The 20,789-nt window shown below is 43.3% G+C and overlaps 1 protein-coding gene across 7 annotated transcripts in view; it reads right to left on the bottom strand.

Moving 5' to 3' along the window:
• Positions 1-762: 762 nt before the first annotated feature.
• TTC7B (tetratricopeptide repeat domain 7B) overlaps positions 763-20,789 on the bottom strand; it is a 172,477-nt gene continuing 152,450 nt past the window's right edge. For all 7 annotated transcript variants that reach the window (XM_060261566.1, XM_060261572.1, XM_060261567.1 and 4 more), the window contains one exon: positions 763-1,820. In XM_060261566.1, coding sequence (XP_060117549.1) covers positions 1,599-1,820 — 222 coding nt within the window. In that variant the 3' untranslated portion in view covers positions 763-1,598. The remainder of the gene's footprint in view (positions 1,821-20,789) is intronic.

Below are 20,789 nucleotides of genomic sequence, written 5' to 3'. Positions count from 1 at the left end.
GCTTCCTTAGATTTAGAGTGGAAGACTGCCTGAATGCCACAAATAAGGCCTCAAACTTTCCAGTACTGGAAGCTCTGCCCAGCTAAAACCAAAGAGCCCTCTGGATTATCAAGCTTGTGCCAGTTCTGTTCTTTCTGACGAAAGCGTTCTGGGCAAAAGGATGGCACAACTACCTTTTGTGTAGAGATGGGAAGTCCCTCAACTCTGTCCTTTGACGTAGAAGCAAGGATGAGGTGGCTGACACCCTTCTCTCTCAGCAAAACTGCTTAGCTCCCCACTTGTTCTTATGCCTTGACAGAGAGAGCATGGACATGGCTAGGTTTGTTTTAATTCCCTGGTCTTTGGGAAAACAGCCCTCTGGTTAGGGGCACCTCTTCTGCTTTTAGGCAATTTGTTAATTTCTTTGCCTCTAACCCTTTCCCCCCTTTAAAAAAAAAACAAGTGAAGCTTGTTGGCCTTCTTGCCTCTGTGGATCATTTTACACATGAGGAAGCCTGGCTGCCAGTGACTGTATAATATGCCTTCTCACTTTCTCCTCACTGGTGGCCTGGCTGTAAGAGGCTGACCAGTGATGGAAGGCCCCAGTGACAGACAGCACAAGCTAGGTATGGATGTGGAAGACCCACCAAGGAGATGTTCTTCTGAACACATACTTAAATAATAGACATTCAAAATTAGTCCCGTCAACATGGTGGCTCTGTCAGCAGCTGAGATACCCACTTTTCGTCACTCCACCTATTAAAAGATTCAGCAGGCACCATATCAATTCAAAAAATCATTTTATTATTAACATAATCTTTTCATTGAGCCAAGTGGGTGAATAATGCATAAGGAATGTTGGTAAATATCCCATCTGAAGCATCTTTTTACATATTTCCATTGATAAATAAACTCTGAATTCACATAAAAAAGTTAAACTTAAATAACTAATATTTTCTCTCCTTGGCATACATTGGTAAAATATAAATATTCTTGTTCACATCTTTCTTCTAAATAAAGGTGATAACTAGCTACACATCACAGTTATAAACAACTAAAACCATAATTCTTTCAGTTCATTTGCTGGCCTGGACTACGGTAGAGATGGAAACAGCAAATTTCACATTTTTTTTTCTTATTTTGGGCCCAGAGAGGTTCAGCGACAAGAAGAGAACAGGTCTTTGACAGGCTTGGTTAAAAATAGGCTGCTGTGCCACTGAATTTTAACTTGAATTCTATTACTCTAACATTTGGTGTTCAGTTCTATTTAGAGTTTTACATAACAATCAGATGTCACCTAACAAAATATGGCACAATACCCATTTGAACAATAGCATCAGGTCTTAAAACTACGATGGGGGCGAGACACGAGTGGTGGTTTGCAGTGATTTTTTCTTCTTTTGGTTAGTCATTTTTCTTCATGCGAACATTATCACGCTGTAACTTCCGTATGCCAGAATCCCCACGGTAACAAACAGCTTTGCCTGCTTGGTTGTGTGACCTCTCAGCCTGAAGATCTGCCCCTTGGAGTCTGGAGGACAGCTTTTATGCCAAATGCTTCCAAACATTCTCAGAATCAGCGGAAGCACAATGAATCATCAGTTTGCCAGGCTAGCCTTTCAGAGGACTCGGGGGATGATGGTAAAAGGGACAACGGGGCTGCTGGCTTCGAGCTCCAGTGCTGTCAAGAAACACTCTGTGGCTGCGTCGTCATTGCCCTGAGCCTGCAGAACCACCCCCAGGCCGTTCCAAACCTCATGGGCCGTTGAATTCACCTGGACTGCATCTCTCAGGATCTTCTCAGCCAAGCTGTACCTTCCGAGCTGGTGAAGAATTAGAGCCTGCAATGGGCAGAAAGGAAAGAAGAAGAAAGAGGTGAAAGGAGATGGCCATTAAAAAGAAGAAGAAAGGAGATGGCTGTTACAAAATCTAACAGCAACAGTGGAAAATGGATGCCACAGAATGCACTACAAATCCACACTGATCAGGCTAGAGGGGGCCAATGGTTGCTCTCCAGATGTTTTTTGCCTACAACTCCAATCAGCCTCAGCCAGCATGGCCAATGGCTGGGGCTGATGGGAGTTGTAGGCAAAAAACATCTGGAAAGCTACCGTTGGCCACCCCTGGGGTAGAGAATGGTCCTTAGAGCTCCAGAATGGCTGGATTTGTGCCCTATCTATCAGTGAGAGGAATTATGTCTGCAAATGACAGGTTCTGTGAAAGATGGATTGTGTGCCCAGGCAAATTCTGGCCCACAGGACAGATGGCAGGACAAAGGGCAGGACAGGGTACCAGAGAACGACAGTCTGTGCAGAAGAACAGGGTTGTGAAAAATCCAGGAGCTTCTCTACCCCGGCCACTCAAGCCCAACGTTCTTTCAGCTTATAAGTGTTCATGAACCTGTACAGTCTCTAAAACTAGTCACACGATCTTCTATTTTAAATAAAAGATATGGTCCACAGTCCTATGCCTTAAAACAGATTAAGGTGCCCCATTTATATATTGCTAGCCCCATTTACCATTTCTAGCTGAGTGAAAATAGACTGAGTGAAATTAGTCTAGGAATGCCTTCATCACAGAACCTTAACAAGCAATGGCAACCTAAGATTAAGCTTAAACATGGAATAGCAACAAGTTTCTCAAGTTCACCCAAATGATTTTACAAACCTAGGCAAAACATCACAATGTGGTTTTTAAAAAAGGGATTGCAGGCTTCACTGTATGAGATGACATGTTAATTCTTTCTTGGCAGGTGCATTATACTCCACTGTAAGCACACTGTTAACGCCACTATATTATCCTACTTATAAGAAACTTGGCTGTCAAGAACTCAAGGGGGCCTGGGAAAAGCAAAGCTCAAGTTTTCAGAGGGGCAAAGCCATAAGTGGAAGGAAAACCCATTTCCAACAGTCTGATGAATCTTCTGCTGCAGTCTCATTTTTTGTTTTTAAAAAGATGTCACATGAGTCAGCAGTTTCAGGAAAGAGCCTTCCAATAGGGAGAAAAGAGCTGACCCTCCTACTAGCATTTATACCTACAAACAATCTTACCAAGCACTCCACTAATATTACTAGCCCACCGGAGCATACAGGGAGGAAGAGGTGGGGGAAGACAACCAGCTCTCTTAACATTTCCCAGCCTGGTGGTCTGGAGATAATTCTCATTGTTACATGCAACAAGGTGAGCGGCTTTTTATAAGCCAGCCATTTGAACATGAGTAAAAACTGTGTGCACATAGCTGGCAGCTGTAAAACCATTATTTTCATACAAGCCATGGTATCCTGCAACTCAAGTGAGTTTTCTGTGCCTCAATCCCAACATCAGGGGAGACTGTCTGAATAATGCAATCACTTGGATTCCTGACATGGGATGACCTGCAATTTGAGACGGTGGGAAAGGCAAAAGCAATTTGCCCAACCCACACTGCGGCCTCAATGACACACAACCCTGACCCATATGTGACTCAGACCATGACAATGTGCTCCCATCCAACTGCTCCTGACAGATATAAAAATCAGGATACTGATTTTATTTGCATGTGTCATAAACCTAGAATTCTGTTAGTTAAAAATGCTGTGGCTTCAGGAAGCTCTGATATTAAAGCAAATGCACTTGAGAACCAGCATATGCTTGTTGGTGCTTGATGTTCTGGGACAATCTTGGAGGTGGGGCCATGACTCAGTGGAACAGCACCTGCTTTGCATGCAGGATGTCCCAGGCTCAGTGACCAATACCTCCAGCTAAAATGATCAGGTAGTAAGTGATTTGGAAATCTGTGCCCGCGACCTTGGGGAGCTGATGCCAGTCACAGCAGACTAGACTGACTATGCCAGAGAAATGGTCTGACTCAGTATAAATTGCAGCCATGTGTTCAATCTCAATTTAACCACAACAGGAATGGATAGCACCACTGTTACTGCACATGCGCACACAGCTCTATTTATGGTTATGAGATGCTCCCACACAGCTGTTCCGCACATATGTGCAGAACTAAAGCTTGCATTAGCTCCCTGCTGCTCCATATACCTAAGGAGGACTATTAAAAGACCTTTGGAGAAAAGCATAGCTTTCCCCCTTAACGTTTACTAATACAAACACTGTGTATTTCAACACAGAAACACCTGAGTGGTATAAATGCGGAATTATCAGGCCAAATTAATTAGGACTTGATGGCAAATCCTCCCCCCCTCACCAAATTATTTTAAAAACCGTCATGCAAGCAAAGGGAGCTAAACATTGCCCTTTCCTCTGCTTACCTTGCTCTGTTTTGGTTCTTGAAGCTTTCTGTACAGCCCAGCTAAGATCTAAAAGTCCTTAAAGTGACAGACCGTAGCAAAGTACCACAAGAAGGGGAAGAAGATGTAGGGAGAAGAGGCCCCCCTTAGTCTCAATGCCCTGCTTTTAAAAAAAAACCCAACCAGCCAACCAACTCAAACCCACCCACTCTTTAAATGTGTTAGGCACATGTACATGTGGATTTCTCCCCTCGCCCATCATTATGACCAGCTTGGCACATGAAAATGCACATGTTCAATTATGTGTTAGGAAAAAATCAATTGAGGTAAGAGGAAGGACACTCTTCAAAACACAATGTAAAGAGGAAAGGGCTTACTAAATGTTGGAAAGACAAGCATTTAAAATTCCTTCATGCTTTAGGAATTGGAAGCATGAGACATATGAGCCCACTGAGGATTCCTTCCATTTCCAGTTACAAGAAAGAGAATTAACCTTTCTGCGACAGCAAACAGAACCACAAATGATAAGAACCACAACTATAAAGCTACATCATTTACCTCTGTAAATATAAATCCAAATTAATTACCACACAGAACATGCTGAGAAAATCCCCATAGAGATGACATTTCCTAGTCTGTTTATCTTTCTGAATAGGCAGGATCTACTTTAACTGGACTAAACATGTTTACACAAAGTGTGTCTTTAAAGGAGTCAGATAATTTCGTTTCAGCCAGCAGCTGCAGCTAAACCATCAATACATTTTAAGCAGAATATACCCAGAGATAGCTAACAGCTCCAAAATTCTCATTTTTCATAGCTAAAGTTATATATATTGCTGAAAAGTTATTTGATGGCAACCAGAGTCCAGGCAACTAATGTACTTTTATAAATTTAATCACTCACTTCCCATATCAAGCAGCCACAGATATAATGAAGAGATCTTACCGCACCACGTGTTAAGGTGAGCAGGCATGATGTAGTGATCAGACTGCTGAATTAGACTGCTTGATGTGGGAGACCCAAATTCAAATTCCCCCTCTGCTCAGGGCTGGTGCTACTGAGTCAGCGAGGTAGACGGCTGCCTAGATCACCATCTGGTGGTAGGGACGGCTCCTGAAGGCCTACCTCACCCAGCTGGTGGGGTGCATGTGCACCTGGCAAAAGGGGGAGTTGCAGCAGCTGCCTGGCCCTTCCCAATGGGGGTGGCAGGTTGGGGCAGTGGTGGGTGCACTCCCCCTCCCAGCTGTCCCCATCAGCAGCTGCTCTTGAGTTGGGCCTGGCCCAGTCCAGCATGCAGCAAAAGAGGGAGCTACAGCAGGTGCTCAGCCCTTCCCGGTGGGGCGGTAGCAGGCGCACTCCTCTTAGCAGCCCCCAGCAGTAACTGCCCCTGGGCTGGGCCTGGCCCAGCCTAGCCAGCAGGGCTCATGTGCGCCCAGCAAGGAGGAGCCACAGCAGCCACCCAGGACAGGCAGCATGGAGGGGGGGGGGCAGCTACAAGGCTCAGAGGACTGCTTCATACATGACAGGCAGCACAGGGGCTCCCCCCAGCAGCCCTGGGGCCACCTCTCTGCTGCTGGAGCCAGGGTGGGATGTGCATTGAGAGGCAGAGATTCACCATCACAGGTGCAACTGGGAGTCAGCCAGTCCTGAGACGCACCCCATCTGGGCCCCTGCTCCCCCCTTCACTGGCTGTGATGGTTCACCCCAAGCCTTTGGCCTCCCTTCATCTCTTCCATTTTCCCCACCCCATCCCAAGAAGGGACTACTGACACAGCCGGGGGAGAAGAAATGGAAGGGGATCCCTTTAATGGAGCCAATCAACCTCATGTATCCTCACTCCCTTCCCGAGAGAGAAAAGGGTACAGACCAAATGGGGAGTGCCGCCCATCGTGGTGCATGGGGGCAGGGTCAGCATCCCTGCCTTAACCCCTTCTATGCCGCTGCTCAGACTGGCTCTGAGGACAAAGGCTGTGTCAACACCAAAAGGCAGGGGTGAGCCCTGGCACGTTTTTCCTCTGAGGGGGGGGGGAAGGAAGTGTCCCCATCGCCACTGCAGGAGGACAAGCAGGAGGCAGGCAGGGGCCTGGTGTTCAGGGTCCCGGGGACAACAGCAGCCCTTCCTGGAGGATCTCCGGTGGCTGGCAAAGGAGAGTGGGGCCAGGGTGCAATAGCCCTTCCTCGGCAGGAAGGGTGTGGGTGATGGGGCAGAAAGTTGGGAGCAGAGGAGCCTCACCCAAGTGCCAAAAACCCTGGCACCGGCCCTGCCTCTGCCATAAAGCTCACTGAGTAACTTAGGGCCAGTCATTCTCTTTCAGCCCAATCCACCTCACAGGATTGATGGACGAAGAATCTACACCTCGCAGGGTTGTTGTGATGGAAGAAGGGAAAACTACACATACCTCCCTGCACTCCTTGGAGGAAAGGCAGAACAAAAATATAGACATGTGCCACTTTATGCAACAAAAACTTGCTGTTAAAGCAGTAAATGGAATTAGCGACAAGGACTACCAAACCATGGTTTGGCACTATCAGAATGAGCTCTGTGCTCCTTCTCTTGTACATCTGGAATCCATTAGCGGTTTCTGGTTTTGCATAAACATATAGCTGCCTCAATATCCAAACCAGAAAGTTACAGTTTGTGCTTCCCATCCCATCAGGATTGCAAGCCAGCTTGTTTGCTTCTGATTTAACAGCAAACTACAAGCTGCGCTACAGCAGATCTTATTAAATCACTGGGACAGTGGGAGAAGAGCACAGGAGTAACACACATAATGCAAAGCATAATATGTGAACTGACTCCACTGAAAAATCAGATTAATGCCCTATACACAAGTGTTGCCATGGGTATTGGATGTCTGGTGTAGTGGTTAAGTGCATGGACTCTTATCTGGGAGAACTGGGTTTGATTCCCCACTCCGCCACTTGCAGCTGCTGGAATGGCCTTGGGTCAGCCATAGCTCTTGCAGAGCTGTCCTTGAAAGGGCAGCTTATGTGAGAGCTCTCTCAGCCCCACCCACCCCACAGGGTGTCTGTTGTGGGAGAAGAAGATAAAAGAGATTGTAAGCCGCTCTGAGACTCTGAGTGGAGGGTGGGATATAAATCCAATATCATCATCATCTTCTTTAATCACCCTGTATTTTTAAAAATGTTATTGAAGGGCTTACAAACATAGGAGTGATACCCTCAGAATCCATTCTTGGGAAACAGTCTTGTCAACAAAGTTACTTCAGAAAGTCACTCTTATTCAGCCTGACCACTCCCAAAGAGTTAACTCTGTCTTGATTATTAAAAGCAGATTACAAATGCTGTGAACTCAATTATTCTAAGAAGAAAAGACATTTGTTTCCTCCTCTATGCATGGCTATTGTGTACATCTAATGGACTGGTCTGTAGCTTTAAAAATGGTATAACTGAACAACATACAAATATCTTATGTATCTCAAAAATACTGTCATTTTTTGCTCTGAAGAGTATGGGCATAAATGTATATATTAGGGTTCTACAAAAGCAATGGTAAAATAAAATCAGTTCAACTTGTATGACCCGAGTACATAGAAACACAAAAGAATCACTGTCCTCCTCCATACTGTTACCTGTAGAATATATTCTGTCTGTTGCCCATCACTGATTGCAAACCTGATCCAGCTTTAAGTATTCACTGCAATATCTAAGGCTGATAAGCTTTGTTTAAAAATACCAACCATAGGTTAGACCCAAAGGTGGAAAATGTTTCTGCTTGTGCAAAGGGGATGTGCACCAGCAATTTTCACACTTCCCACACAAGCTGCAGTCTCCCATGCCACGACTCATCCTATTATTCCTGAATATTCCCTGAACCTTCAGGAGAAGACTGGCAGGTGGTGTGCATGTGTGGGGGGGGGAGGGGTCGACCGAAGTCAAAGGGACCCATTCTGCCAGCATATGGTTTGTGTTTCTTTGGATCCAATCCCACATTTGCTATCACCTTCCCAGTCAATGAGTCACACATTAGAATTATAAAAAGAGGGATATTTTAGTGTTACCAGTTTCACAGAGAAACACATAGTCTGTATGCAGAATGTACAGCAGATTAGCATATATATTTTTTCTTCCCTTACAGATGAAGATTAGTAAAGGTTTTAAACATCATGGAGGAGAGTGGAAGGGATAGGTTAAAAGTATAACCACAAATGAGCGTATGATCCCAGCCATCTCCTCCCCCTATAGATTTTATTGTCTCTCTGGCAGATTAATTTGTAGTGGGCACCATGCCTATTTCTTTGGAGGAAGCATGAAATGATACAGGAAACTATTAGTTCAGTCCTTCAGAGACAAGAGCACATGTAACATTTAATCTTCTTATTGTAATCAGGCACCTTGTACTAGTGAGATAAAATCATAAAGACACACTGAGGTTGGAAACTGTGGCTCCACTAAAATAGTATGCAGCAAAATAAATGCACAAGAATCAGACAAACGTCTACTGTTACCCCCTCTCCTTTATTTTAGAATGCAAACGTTTCCTGCTGCACTAGTTCCTCGCTTTGAAATAAATACTTTAAAAAATAACAAAATTAATGGGTGGCCAAATTTTATTCTGGAATCATCCTAGACTTAAATCCATTTTATAATATATTATAATAACCATATTGTAATAAAAAGGCAAGCTCATCTAGTAATAATATATTTTTTCACATTTAAATATTATTTTGGGCTTATCTAGTTTGTCTATCATCTTCAAGGATCCCATTGAAGCCTATGGCAACATTGTAATTTATCCAAATTGTTCTGGAGTGCACCCCAAACATGCTGGGTGTTTACATTTGGTTATTAATTAACTAACTTCAAACGGTTAATCAAAGAGTTCTTCAAGGAGTTTTAGAATTCTGAAGGCTTAATTCTAGAGTTAACACCATCCAAATAACTGAAGGTGTTTTGGTGTTTCGAAGAGTATCAATTTGAAATGTGAAGAGTTTCTAATGCAACTTTAGACTCAGAGGACTGGCTTCTTAAAGCCAAGAAATAAAAGAAAAAAGAAAAGAAACAAAGCAAGCTTTTCAACAAAGTTGACATTTTGATGGACTGACCCATCCAAATTATCAGCTGACCAGTCAACTGACCACTTACAATTCATCATGGTAAAACTGAACTCAGACGGATCATGAGAAGAAGGGCAGGTTGTATCAGTGCCTAGTTCTCATGGTCCTTTCTTACACGCCCAGGGAAATGCTGATCACCACTTTGGGGTCAGGAAGCAAATTTTCTTCAGGCCAGTTCATCCAGGGATCCTGGAGGTTTTTTGCCATCTTCTAGGCATGGAACAGGGTCACTGAGGGTGTATGTGAGGTATTTGTGAATTTCCTGCACTGTGCCGGGCTTTGGACTAGATGACCCTGAAGATCCCTTCCAACTCTATGATTCTATGAAGTACTGTTGAACAATTTATGAAGTCTTAGGATCATTTTGTAAGTGGCAGCTTACCTTTAAAGAAAAACTGACTTTTAAAAAACAGTCACTTTAGTTTGTTTTGTTTTTATTTTAATTCAATTTTGTTTTTAAAAATGCAGAGAGACCTTTCAGTTCTAGATGGGTAAAGAAGAACTGTTTAAGTGAAAGTGAATGACCTTACCTGATAACTGTGAAAAGTTATAGTTCACCATATTTTTGAAAGCAATTTTCAGTTTTTCACAATGACAATTAACTAATTTGTTTTTGTAATGTGCACAACTATCAAACCTGCTGAGGTTTAAATGATGTCTCTTTTTTGTTCTAATAAAATTAATGTTTTAATAAAAAATACTTGGCAAATATCTGATTGGCCAATTGGCCGCATTGTTTTTTAATGTTAAATGCCCAACCCCACTTTTAAAGTATTGTTATTGAAAGCCTTACAAAATAAACTAGTTCAATTGTATGCAATTCAGTTATTCACTCATTCACTGAAGCATACAGCAGAATACTGTTTGAGCTTGGTGTACGTGTTCATTATGCTATTGTTTGCTTTGCATGTCTGTTCCTGCCCTTTTGCTTGGGCTTCCAACCTCTAGTACACCACATAAATACAGCTGCATCATTCTTGATATGACCAAATTTCCAATCCTCATTTGTTGATTTCCACTGCTCAAACAAACCTCTAGGGTATCAAATTCCTTCCTTCTGCGGCAAAACACTCCCTGCTGATGGAAAATGTTCTTTTGTGTGCCAACAGAGTTTTAAAAGTTCAGTATTAGCGCAGCTACTTTACTTACTGAGCTTTATAATGGCTACAGAACTTCCAGCATCTTGTCTGCCTCGGCTCAGTCCTCCAAAGATAAAAACCAAGGGCTGGATCCAATGTACCATAACTGGGACAAGTTCATGGAAGAGACCTCTGCCCTTTCTCTCTTTTCTCCTGTAACTCCTGGAAAGATGTTCCTGCGAGTAGGGGAACTGTTGGGAACAAAGTGGGATGCTGCACAGAGGTCTGCAGCTCAGTAGAAAATAGTCAGAAATTGCCCCTTTCTCTCTTGCATAAACTCTTTCATTAAAAAATTTATGTACAGGGGAAGGGCTAGGTCTGTTCCCTTTTCTGGTGTTACCTCCCTGCAACACATCCTCACTATTACAAACAGTTTTTTGTGGCATGGGGTGGAGACACTTGTCGTCATACTCACACTCATTGGCTGCAACCCCAAAGTTCAACACAACTTTTATTCAAGCCTTATGACCCCTTAACAGTGCAGACACCACACCAGCCTCCTCATCCTAAACTTCAAACTGCCTTTCACACTTCAAACTGTTTCAGAAAATCTTCACAGTTCAGCAAGTGTGGTGCTGCTGCCATGGTTAAAAAGGCTGCGCACATGTAATTGCCTTCACAGGATTACATTTGGATTCCTAGAGCAAAATAAAACACAAGGGCCACTACTGTTGGTTGCCCTTGAGCTCCACTTCCATTTAAATCTTAGCATTTCTCCCATTGCAGGTTATTTGCTCCCACACAACTCAGCTGCATGCAGCCTGATTCAGATATATTTCTGAGACTGTCTGAGCTAGACATTCACTTGTAAAAAGATTGGGATTTTCAAAAATCCATGGCTGCTTCTACACCAGGGTGATTTTCCGTGGTTATCTGGTTGCTGATGTAATTCTGGGTGAAACTGCCATTACAACAGTGATTCAAGACAGCCTAGCATTTTTAGGAGCCTACATCCACTCTGTTTTCTCTCTCTCTCTCTCTCTCACACACACACACACACACACACAGAAAGAGTTTTATATTCCCCTTTTGTCTTGGCAAAACTGAGCTCCCTCATTGGTTGGGACTGTGTGAGACTGTGGTGCATCAACCTTTGGCTCATCAAACCATCAATCAAGTACTCTTGCAATGCACTGGTTGACTGCTCTCCCCCACCCACTGGTGGCCCCAGGACAGATGAGGATTGGCCCTCTGGGGAAACTGCTAAGCAGTGGCTACAGCTAGGCAACTAATCAGTAAAGAGCAACCAAAGCTTGGTTCTCTCAGTAGAAGCTGGTGGGGGAGGCCCTTTCAAGTCCTATTTTGGCCTTTGAGGGAGAACTCATTGGTTGACTCTGCTCCTATCTCCCACCTGAGTGGCTGTTGCTAGCCAGCCAAGCTGATTCTGTCAATAAAGGCAACCAACCTTGATTCTGGCAGTTGCTGCTTCTCCCTACTCTCCCACTGGCTAAGCTGCCTGTTGCAATGCTTTGCAGAGGAGAAAAAGAAAGCCTTGACTGGCTGAGGGACAGAGGAGGAAGTAAAAAGCCATAGAGAAAGCTGAAGGAAGAAGAAGAAGATAGAAGATATTGGATTTATATCCCGCCCTCCACTCCGAAGAGTCTCAGAGCGGCTCACAATCTCCTTTACCTTCCTCCCCCACAACAGACACCCTGTGAGGTGGGTGGGGCTGGAGAGGGCTCTCACAGCAGCTGCCCTTTCAAGGACAACCTCTGCCAGAGCTATGGCTGACCCAAGGCCATGCTAGCAGGTGCAAGTGGAAGAGTGGGGAATCAAACCTGGTTCTCCCAGATAAGAGTTCGCACACTTAACCACTACACCAAACCGGCTCTCAAACAGGGAGAAGGAGGGAAGCTTTCTCTCGATTGGCTAAGGACTCCTCCCTATCCTCCTCTAGGAAGGAAACACCCAGTGCAGGGGAAAAAATGGTGTCCTGTTGCAGTAGGCCAGATATATAGAGAGACAGAAAGGGAGGGAAAGCGAGAGACAGAGAAAGATTGAACTCAATGTTATCAGAGAGAGGGTGTTGTTCTGAAAGGTATCACTAAAGACCTTTGAGGGAGAACTCATTGGGGCCAGTCCTGACTAGGGCTGCCAGTTCCACATCGGTGGGAAATCCCTGGGGATTCTGTGGTGGAGTTTGAAGAGGGCATAGGACTTAGGGCTTCAGAGTGGGGTCTGCCAGACCCAGGTTCTTGCTGTGGAAGCTGATTGGGTGATTTCAGAGCAGTCACATACTTCCAGCCTCACCTACCTTGCAGGGTTGTGGTGCAGATCAAAGGGGGGAGAGGAGATTGATGTAAGCTTCTTTTGTCCCCTCCCGCCACTCTGGAGAAAGACTATCCTTTTCTGAGGTAGAGGTTGCAGGGAGGGGGGAGGCAATGGAAAACTAAAGTCAGAGAGGAAGATAAAGGAAAGAAGATAGGGTTGCCAACTCCAGGTTAGGAAATTCCTAGAAATTTAAGGAGTAGATCCTGAAGAGGATGGGGTTTGAAAATGGGTGGGACCTCAGACAGGTACAATGCCATACATGCCATCCTCTAAACTAGCCATTTCCTCCTAGAGAATCACAGTTGTCAATCTCTAGATGGCAGATACCACATCAGCCAATTGCCCATGAACCACCAGTTAAGACAAATTGTGTGCCACTGGCTGTGTTTGCTCCTCTCTCCCGCCCACTGCTGGCCCCAGGACAGACAAGGATTGGGCCACAGGGGAAGCTGCTAGGCAGTAGCTGTTGCTAGGCAACCAAGTCTGCTTCTGTCAGTAAAATGCAACCAATTTGGTTCTCTTACTAAAAGGCAGGGGGAGGAGGCCCTTTTTAGGCCTCTTTTGGCCTTTCAGGGAGAACTCATTGGGCCCAGTCCTGGTTAGTGTGGCCAGTTCCAGGTTGGTGGGAAATTCCTGAAGATTTTGTGCTGGAGCTTGAGGAAGGCAGGGTTTGAGAAGCAGGGAGGCCTGAGCTGAAAATAATGCCATAGAGTTCACCCTCCAAAGCAGTTATTTTCTCCAGGGGGAGACAAATCTGTTGTTTGGAGTTCAGTTGTGATACCAGGGGATCTTCAGGCTCCACCTGGAGGTTGGCTACCCTAGGCCTGGCTGCTTGTACTGCTGCTAGGAAGAAGATAGGCTTGCCAACTCCAGGTTGGAAATCTCTGGAGATCTGAGGGATGGAGTCTGGAGAGGGTGGGGTTTGAGGAGTGGGACCTCAGATAGGTACAGTGACATAGACTTCGCCCTCCAAACCAGCCATTTCCTCCTGGGGAACCACTGCAGCCAATTTCCAGGTGAGGGCTGGAGATCACTAAGAATTACAACTGCTCTCCAGATGGCAGCAATCAGGAGAAAACCGCTACTGTGCAGGGTGGACTCTGTGTCATTATACCCTGCTGAGGTTGCTTCTCTCCTGCTTTGGTCCAAACTAATTTTGAACCAGTCACAGACTTTCAGCCTAACGTATCTCACTGTGTCATTGTGCAGATCAAAATGGGGAGAGGAGAATGATGCGAGCTGATTTGGTCCACACTGTGGTGAAAGACTGTACTTTTCCTAGGTAGAGGATGCAGGGAGGGGGGAGGAGATGGAAAGCTGAAGTCAGATCAATTCCCCTACAGTGTCAAGTATGGTGAAATTCCATTGATAATTGATTGTTTTAGGGTCCTTCATAACACCGGTCTGTGAAGTATCATGGAGGACCAAGCTTTGTTATTCTTTCCCTTTCCCCTTCTTGCTTTATTGCTTGCAAAGTAGAAGTAGTGAGAAACGAAACTAACTTGAGAAGAAATAATCAGCACCTTCCCATACATTCCTGGTAGGGAGTATGGCACATCTGGGGAAAGCAAGGACGGAGTCCTGATAATGCTATGAGAATGTAGACATTTATGATAGTTTATGTGTGAGACCTAACCCTCGTCCCCACCTTTTGGAATCCTTTTGAGGTAAGCCTTAAAAGTATTGTATCAATGTATTTGCAGCATCACTCTCAAGAATCTGTTACACTGAAAGTATCGGTTTATCAATAAACGTAGTCTTTGTATCAACTTTGACTCGTCATTGAACCCGCATGCTTGACATACAGAAAATGGCTGCCTTGGATGGGTGGGAAGACACCAAGATTGGGGGGAGAGAATGCCTTCACTTGGGTGAGTGGGTGGGAAGACAGAAAGGGGGGGCCACTCACCCACAGCCTCTTTCTAGAGCCTGTTGTGTCTTCCAACACAATATGTGGACACCCCATCTCAGAGCAGCTGGCATGAGAACTGCGCTTTGGATCAAGAAATGCCATATGTCCTTCAAAGGGGAGAGTCCCCTGAATGTACAGGTGAATGATTTATGGAGGTCCAAACCTTATTTTGGGGTTCAGAGCTTTAAAACTCTCCTTAGTGTTCTCTGTCTGAATTCATGAATAAGTCACAAATAAGGAACTCATGACCTGAGTTCGATCCCTGCAGAAGCTGGGTTCAAGTAGCTGGCTCAAGGTTGACTCAGCCTTCCATCCTTCCAAGGTCGGTAAAATGAGTACCCAGCTTGCTGGGGGTAAAGTGTAGATGACTGGGGAAGGCAATGGCAAACCACCCCATTAAAAAGTCTGCCATGAAAACTTTGTGATGCGATGTCACCCCAGAGTTGGAAACGACTGGTGCTTGCACAGCAGACTACCTTTACCTTTTTAACCAACTTCAGCCTCCTCTTCCTGTGCAGCTTGAACACAGGACTCTCGGAGATCAGTCTCTGTTCTGCTTCTTCCTTCTTCACTTCCTACCCAGGACCTCCTCACCAGTTTGGATAGACTTATGTGTTTTCCTTTGTCCTCCTTTGTTGTGTGCTTTTACTGCTTAAGTTCTAGGTTGTCTAGAGTTAAGTTTTACTGTATCTGTGTACATTTGCCTGCATGCACAAGCTTGTAGCTCTCTGAGTGCTTCTGCTTTTCTTGATCTATTTTTCTAAATAAATATTTAGACTTTGATTCTATTTTCAGCCTGCTTTACTCCTGGGAACCTCCCTATTCCCATAGTGAAGTGCTACCACCAAATTCTAGATCTTGGTATACACGGACAATAGCTCCTAATTTAATTTTACCCAAATATATGATTGTGTGCTCTTAACACGCGGGGGGGGGGGGGGGCACTCTAAGTGTTGGAGTTCACACACCTACAGGCCATCTGGGTGAATCATGGCCTCTTTGTACCACAGCTGAAGCCTAGATTTTAAAAATGTTTTCATAAAGTAAGTTGCCCATAAAAGTGATGCCAAGAGTACTATTTTCACTTCCACTTCTATTTATTTGGTGACAAGATAATATTCTCATGACTCATGGCAATTTATGTTACATGATTATTCATGAGCACCGACTGCCAACTAGACTGACTAATGCTTTATCTAATTTCTACTACTACTTTTACAAAATAATGTCAATCTTTATAACACTTCAAAAAAACCTTAATCTTTGAAGGGCTAGTGCAGTGGTATGAAACTTAGTGGACAATCCTAAGCACAGTTGCATTGTTCTAAGTCCACTGAAGTAAGTGCTCTTAGAAGAAGGTAACTTTGCTTAGGATTATAGTGTTAACTTCCCTTCCACATACACATGTTTTGCCTTTGCTTTTGCCAATATTTCTCTGCAATCATGAAAGCGATCCTTTTATTTATTTATTTTTAAGGGATGGTGGTGCTTAAAATGCCCAAACTGCTTTGGGGCCTATATCAACATGCATGTGATCTATCAGCTGTCCTAATGGAATAAACTAACTTTGTTGAGCATGTAAACAACATAACGTTATATAAAATTACTTATGGCAACCGATTTTGTTATTAAGGTATTAACAATGACCAGATAAAAACTTGGACCACATAATTATACTCTGGTTTCTCTTCAGAACGCATAATTATAATCTAAGAAGCAGGAACTACTCCTTGGAAAGACTATTTGGGGCTCTTGCACTATTATTGCTTATTTATACATAAAACTTCCAAGCTCTGATGAGATCCAGCTAGTCTCGGCTATTCAAGAATCTGGAGCAAGGCCTTAAATACGCACAAAAAGGTATGAGGAAGCCAATATTTTGGCCTCCTCTAGCACAGCAGCTAATAAACACTACTAACGAGGATGAGAGAATGCCTGATTCGAAGAAGATATATGAGGAAGGTTTTGAAGGTCTATGCAAATACTACCATCTTTCAAAAGGGGGGAAAGGGTGTAACCAGCTAAGGAAATTATACTTCCGATTAACTGCTATTTAGGTAGACCTGAAGCTTACCCAGTTCTCAAGGTTCATGTTAGTTAACAGCAATATATCCTAATCTCATTCAGCTTCACATCTTCATTCCCAATTTTCATGGCAAAGTAGACAGCTCACTTCCACATTAATATTGCAACATTAAATTGCTCTAAGAAACCTTGGAGGGGACAGCCACTCACTGAATTAAATAGAGTTTTATGGGAACAAATATATTATCAAGCTAAACACACATAATGTGCACACTGATTAGTCAAGCAACAGCAAGTTTTAAAATATATATATACTTGTTACTCCCTGTCCCTGCTCAGATTGTCGTTGACAATTTATTTCACTGGTAATTTATTTCCAGCAGGGGGAAGAAGAGATACAGAGAAGAAGCTCTGCACTAACAAAAGTAGTTGTGCTCTGATATCAGTGCAGAGAAAAAAATCTCAAAGCAACTTTCCTCTCAGCAAGAACGTATGCTTCATCAGAACCCTATGAAGAAAAGCTGTTGGTAGCACTGTTTGCATAGCCATCACTCATATAAAAGAAATCACAACTCTTAAACTTTAAGAGGGGGGGGAATCATTACAAAGAAACACAATTACAGATGACTGGACAGCAGGTGCTTCCTACAAGCAAAGGCATTTGAAGAACAGACACAGGAAAGATAGACATATACATTAAGTACCACACATCTTTGGGTTTTGTGTACATTTTCATTAACGAAGCTGCGCACTAAACAAAACCGGTGGTGTCCTAAACTATAAAGCACATAAAGAACTAAAAAAAAAAGGCATTTGGGAGTATTCTTGATGACTGCCAGCACCATTCTAAACAGACCTTTCTAAGGCCATTGAAGTCAATGGACTCTTAAGGGTGTAACTCGCCTTAGGATGACACATATTGGCTCTTTCTGAGGAAATATTCTCCCAAGAATACATCAAAAGCCTCATGGCCTTTATATCCCTGCTTTCCAGGTACAATTTGATCTGTTAAAGAACCAATTAGCTAAATTCTTAAAGCTCTGAAAATGGCCCCCTCCCTCCAATACCATTTGGATCAAAGTGTACAAAGAGTTAATCCTCCAGAGTTACCTACAACTATAAAAACTTGGGTTCAGGTCTGAGCTTTGGCTGAAATATGATGTAGCTTTGGGAATTTGATGGGAGTTTTAATATAATTTTTAAAAACCTTATTAAAATTTGAGGGGTGATTTCATTTTTCCTTGACCCACAATTTCTATTTGAGAGTAGTATATGGGAGTAGTATGCTACCCTGGGAAGTGCCCATTTTCTACTAGGCAATTTGGCATGAGGTGCTGGAATGTAAGAAGAGCCATGTTGGATCAGACCAGGTCCATCAAGTATGGCACACTGTTTCATGCAGTAGCTAACTGGTTGCAGACAGATGCAAAAAAAATAATTCATTCAGGTAAGCCAGCTGGGTTTCTCTCCAAATATATGTGTATCAACCCTGGTGGCCAGGGGCGGTGTGGGACATGAAAAGATAAGCTGCAGCTGCTGGATCTGAAAACTGAGGGAAAGCCAGAAATAAGCCCCATGTGTAACAATGGTGATGTCAGGGGGTGTGGCCTAATATGCAAATGAGTTCCTGCTGTGCTTTCCCACTGCCTTTTACCTGTGGAACTGCCTTTTTCCTGTGGAGGTTTGGGCAGTTGGTTTTTGCAGTTGGTTTTCCAGAGAGCCTAACACCAATTCAATCAATTCCTAGGCAACATTGGGTCCCAGAAACACCCAAAGCGGTTGTCCATATCTTGATTGGCAGCTCTGGGAGCCAACCACAGAGCTCCCATTCTGCTCTATGGGAGCAGATTATATACCAGTATAATACCACACACTGACTCAGCTGCTTTCATTTTGCAAAATGAAAAGCAAAGTAAAAGGCATGTATTAAGTCAAAGACACAACAAATAGTAGAAAAAAGTAAGAGTTCAGTAGCACCTTAAAGATTAACAAAATTTGTGGTAGGGTATGAGCTTTCGAGAGTCACTTCTCACTTCAGATACCAAGCAGTGACTCAGGAAAGCTCATACCCTGCCACAAATTTTGTTAGCCTTTAAAGGGCTATTGAACACTTGCTCTTTTCTACTGCTACAGACAGATGAACATAGCTACCCTTCTTGATTGATTGCTACAAAAATAGTGTGCAGTTTTTGAGTTCTCCATCTTTCTCAGGCCCAATGTCAAAAACAAAATGAGAGGGGTCAAAAAGAAAGATGTTTCAGGCCTCCTGTTCACAGCCCATGTAGAAGACCAGGAAGATCTGAACAGAAAGCAGTGTTGAGTGGAACTGGTATCAGGCTGCACGTCCAACCTTCTGGGATGAACAACAGGGACAGAGAATGGCAGCCTCTGATTGACAGTATAAAAACCAGTAGTTAAACAAATGTCTCTATTACATCAAATTAATCTCCAGCATTGTTAATATAATTAACACCACATTTTTCTCTCTTCTCTCAGACTTTTAAGGGACTTGTCCTATCCAGCCTGATGGAGTTCTTAAAAACGCTCACATAGGTTTTCGGTGTCATTTTGATTATTCTTTTAAAAAGGCTTTTGGTTTTGTATATTTCTGAGTTTTGCATAGAAATATCACAGATTGGAGTTTTTGTATTGCATGGCCTTTAAATTCCACTTCATGTATCTAATGAAGTGGACTCTAAGTTATAATAAGCCTGTCAATCTTTATAACAGCATTTTTATTTTTTGCTTTGTTAGAGAAAAAAGACAGCAGGGTAAAGTAAGTTTAGACTTGTTAAAGAAGGGGATCTTGAGAAAAAAGATCTTGAAGGAGAAAGAAACAGTCTGACAAGTAGAGACATTGGCGGCTAGGAAAAAGGCATAGCCAGAGCATTTTACAATAAAAAAAACACAGTCAAAGAAAGAGACAAAGAAGGATATAATATATTGTCTTGTGAAAAATGGTAGAATAGAAATGAGGTGGGGGGCTCAGGGAAACTGAAAAAAAATTAGAAGCTTGTGGCTGATGCAGATAGCAAACCGGTGCAAAGAGATAACAAGTGGGGTGACTCTGACCCATAATGGCAGGAAACTCTGGCTTAGCAAAGATATTTTGAATTGTTGAAAAAATATGGTAGGGGGAGATGTGAGCAAGGAGAAATTTATTGATATCTACATGAAAACAGACCCAGGTGCAGACAAGTGCTTTTAAACACTGCAACAAGAAACAATGGAGCACAGGCTGGAGCAGATGGCAGGTAAATTTTTGTCTGAAGAGGTACTTTAAAAAAAGTATGAATCACTTCTCAATTCTTTTCATACTGATGTCAGAGCTATTTAAAGTGCATAAATTTTAGAAAAAGGGCTGGAAGTAATTCAGGGCCAAAGCAACTTAGTTCTGATTTGCAAGAAACTGTGTAAAGAACATCTTTTTAGCTTTTGTGCTTTTAATTAAATTAGTATTTGGATTTTAAAATGATGTTTTTTTTTGGTTTATCAAATTAATTGGTTCTTGGTGCAGACAGAAAAGGAGTTTCAACCTACCCTTCTATTCCATTTTTCCAACACTGTGATACACTGTTCACTGGAGAAATTTAAGTACAGGTAAGCACTTCCTCTCATGAGGCATTTCGAGTTAGGAAAATGGTGTGTGGGAGGGAAGGCTTATCCTCCTGTGCTATGTGTCACATCCAGAGACAAGGATAAGACAAGTAGAGCTCAAGATCTTTAATCCAGCATCATGGGCATACACACGCGTTGTCGGAACTGGCCTTCCCGCCAGTTCCTACTGCTTATATACCGTTGCCCTGACCATTATAATTCAAGCCAAAGCGCGCCAAGCTAAAGCGGGGGAATTGCGCAGGGTTTCTATTAAGCTGTCATCACCACAGGTGGATCTCAGATAGGTACGCCATAGACTTCGCTTTCCAAACCAGCCATTTCCTCCTGGCTTTGTCTGGGGGTGCCATGACGAGGGCCCAGGGTCCTTCTTCAGATAACTGGCATGGAAACAAGGGTGGACATGTTTAAGGTTTTTTGGCAATTCCAATTCAACAGTCACCTTATTTATAATCTGTTTGATCGGGAAAGGTCCCAAATACTTCATCCCCAATTTTTTGCAGTTCTGTGCACTGAGTAAATGGCTTGGTTGAA

Source organism: Heteronotia binoei, chromosome 21 (assembly GCF_032191835.1).
Source record: "Heteronotia binoei isolate CCM8104 ecotype False Entrance Well chromosome 21, APGP_CSIRO_Hbin_v1, whole genome shotgun sequence".
Classification (NCBI taxonomy): domain Eukaryota; kingdom Metazoa; phylum Chordata; class Lepidosauria; order Squamata; family Gekkonidae; genus Heteronotia; species Heteronotia binoei.
Note: the sequence above shows the minus strand (reverse complement) of the source record. Positions and strands in the feature narration are given on the sequence as shown.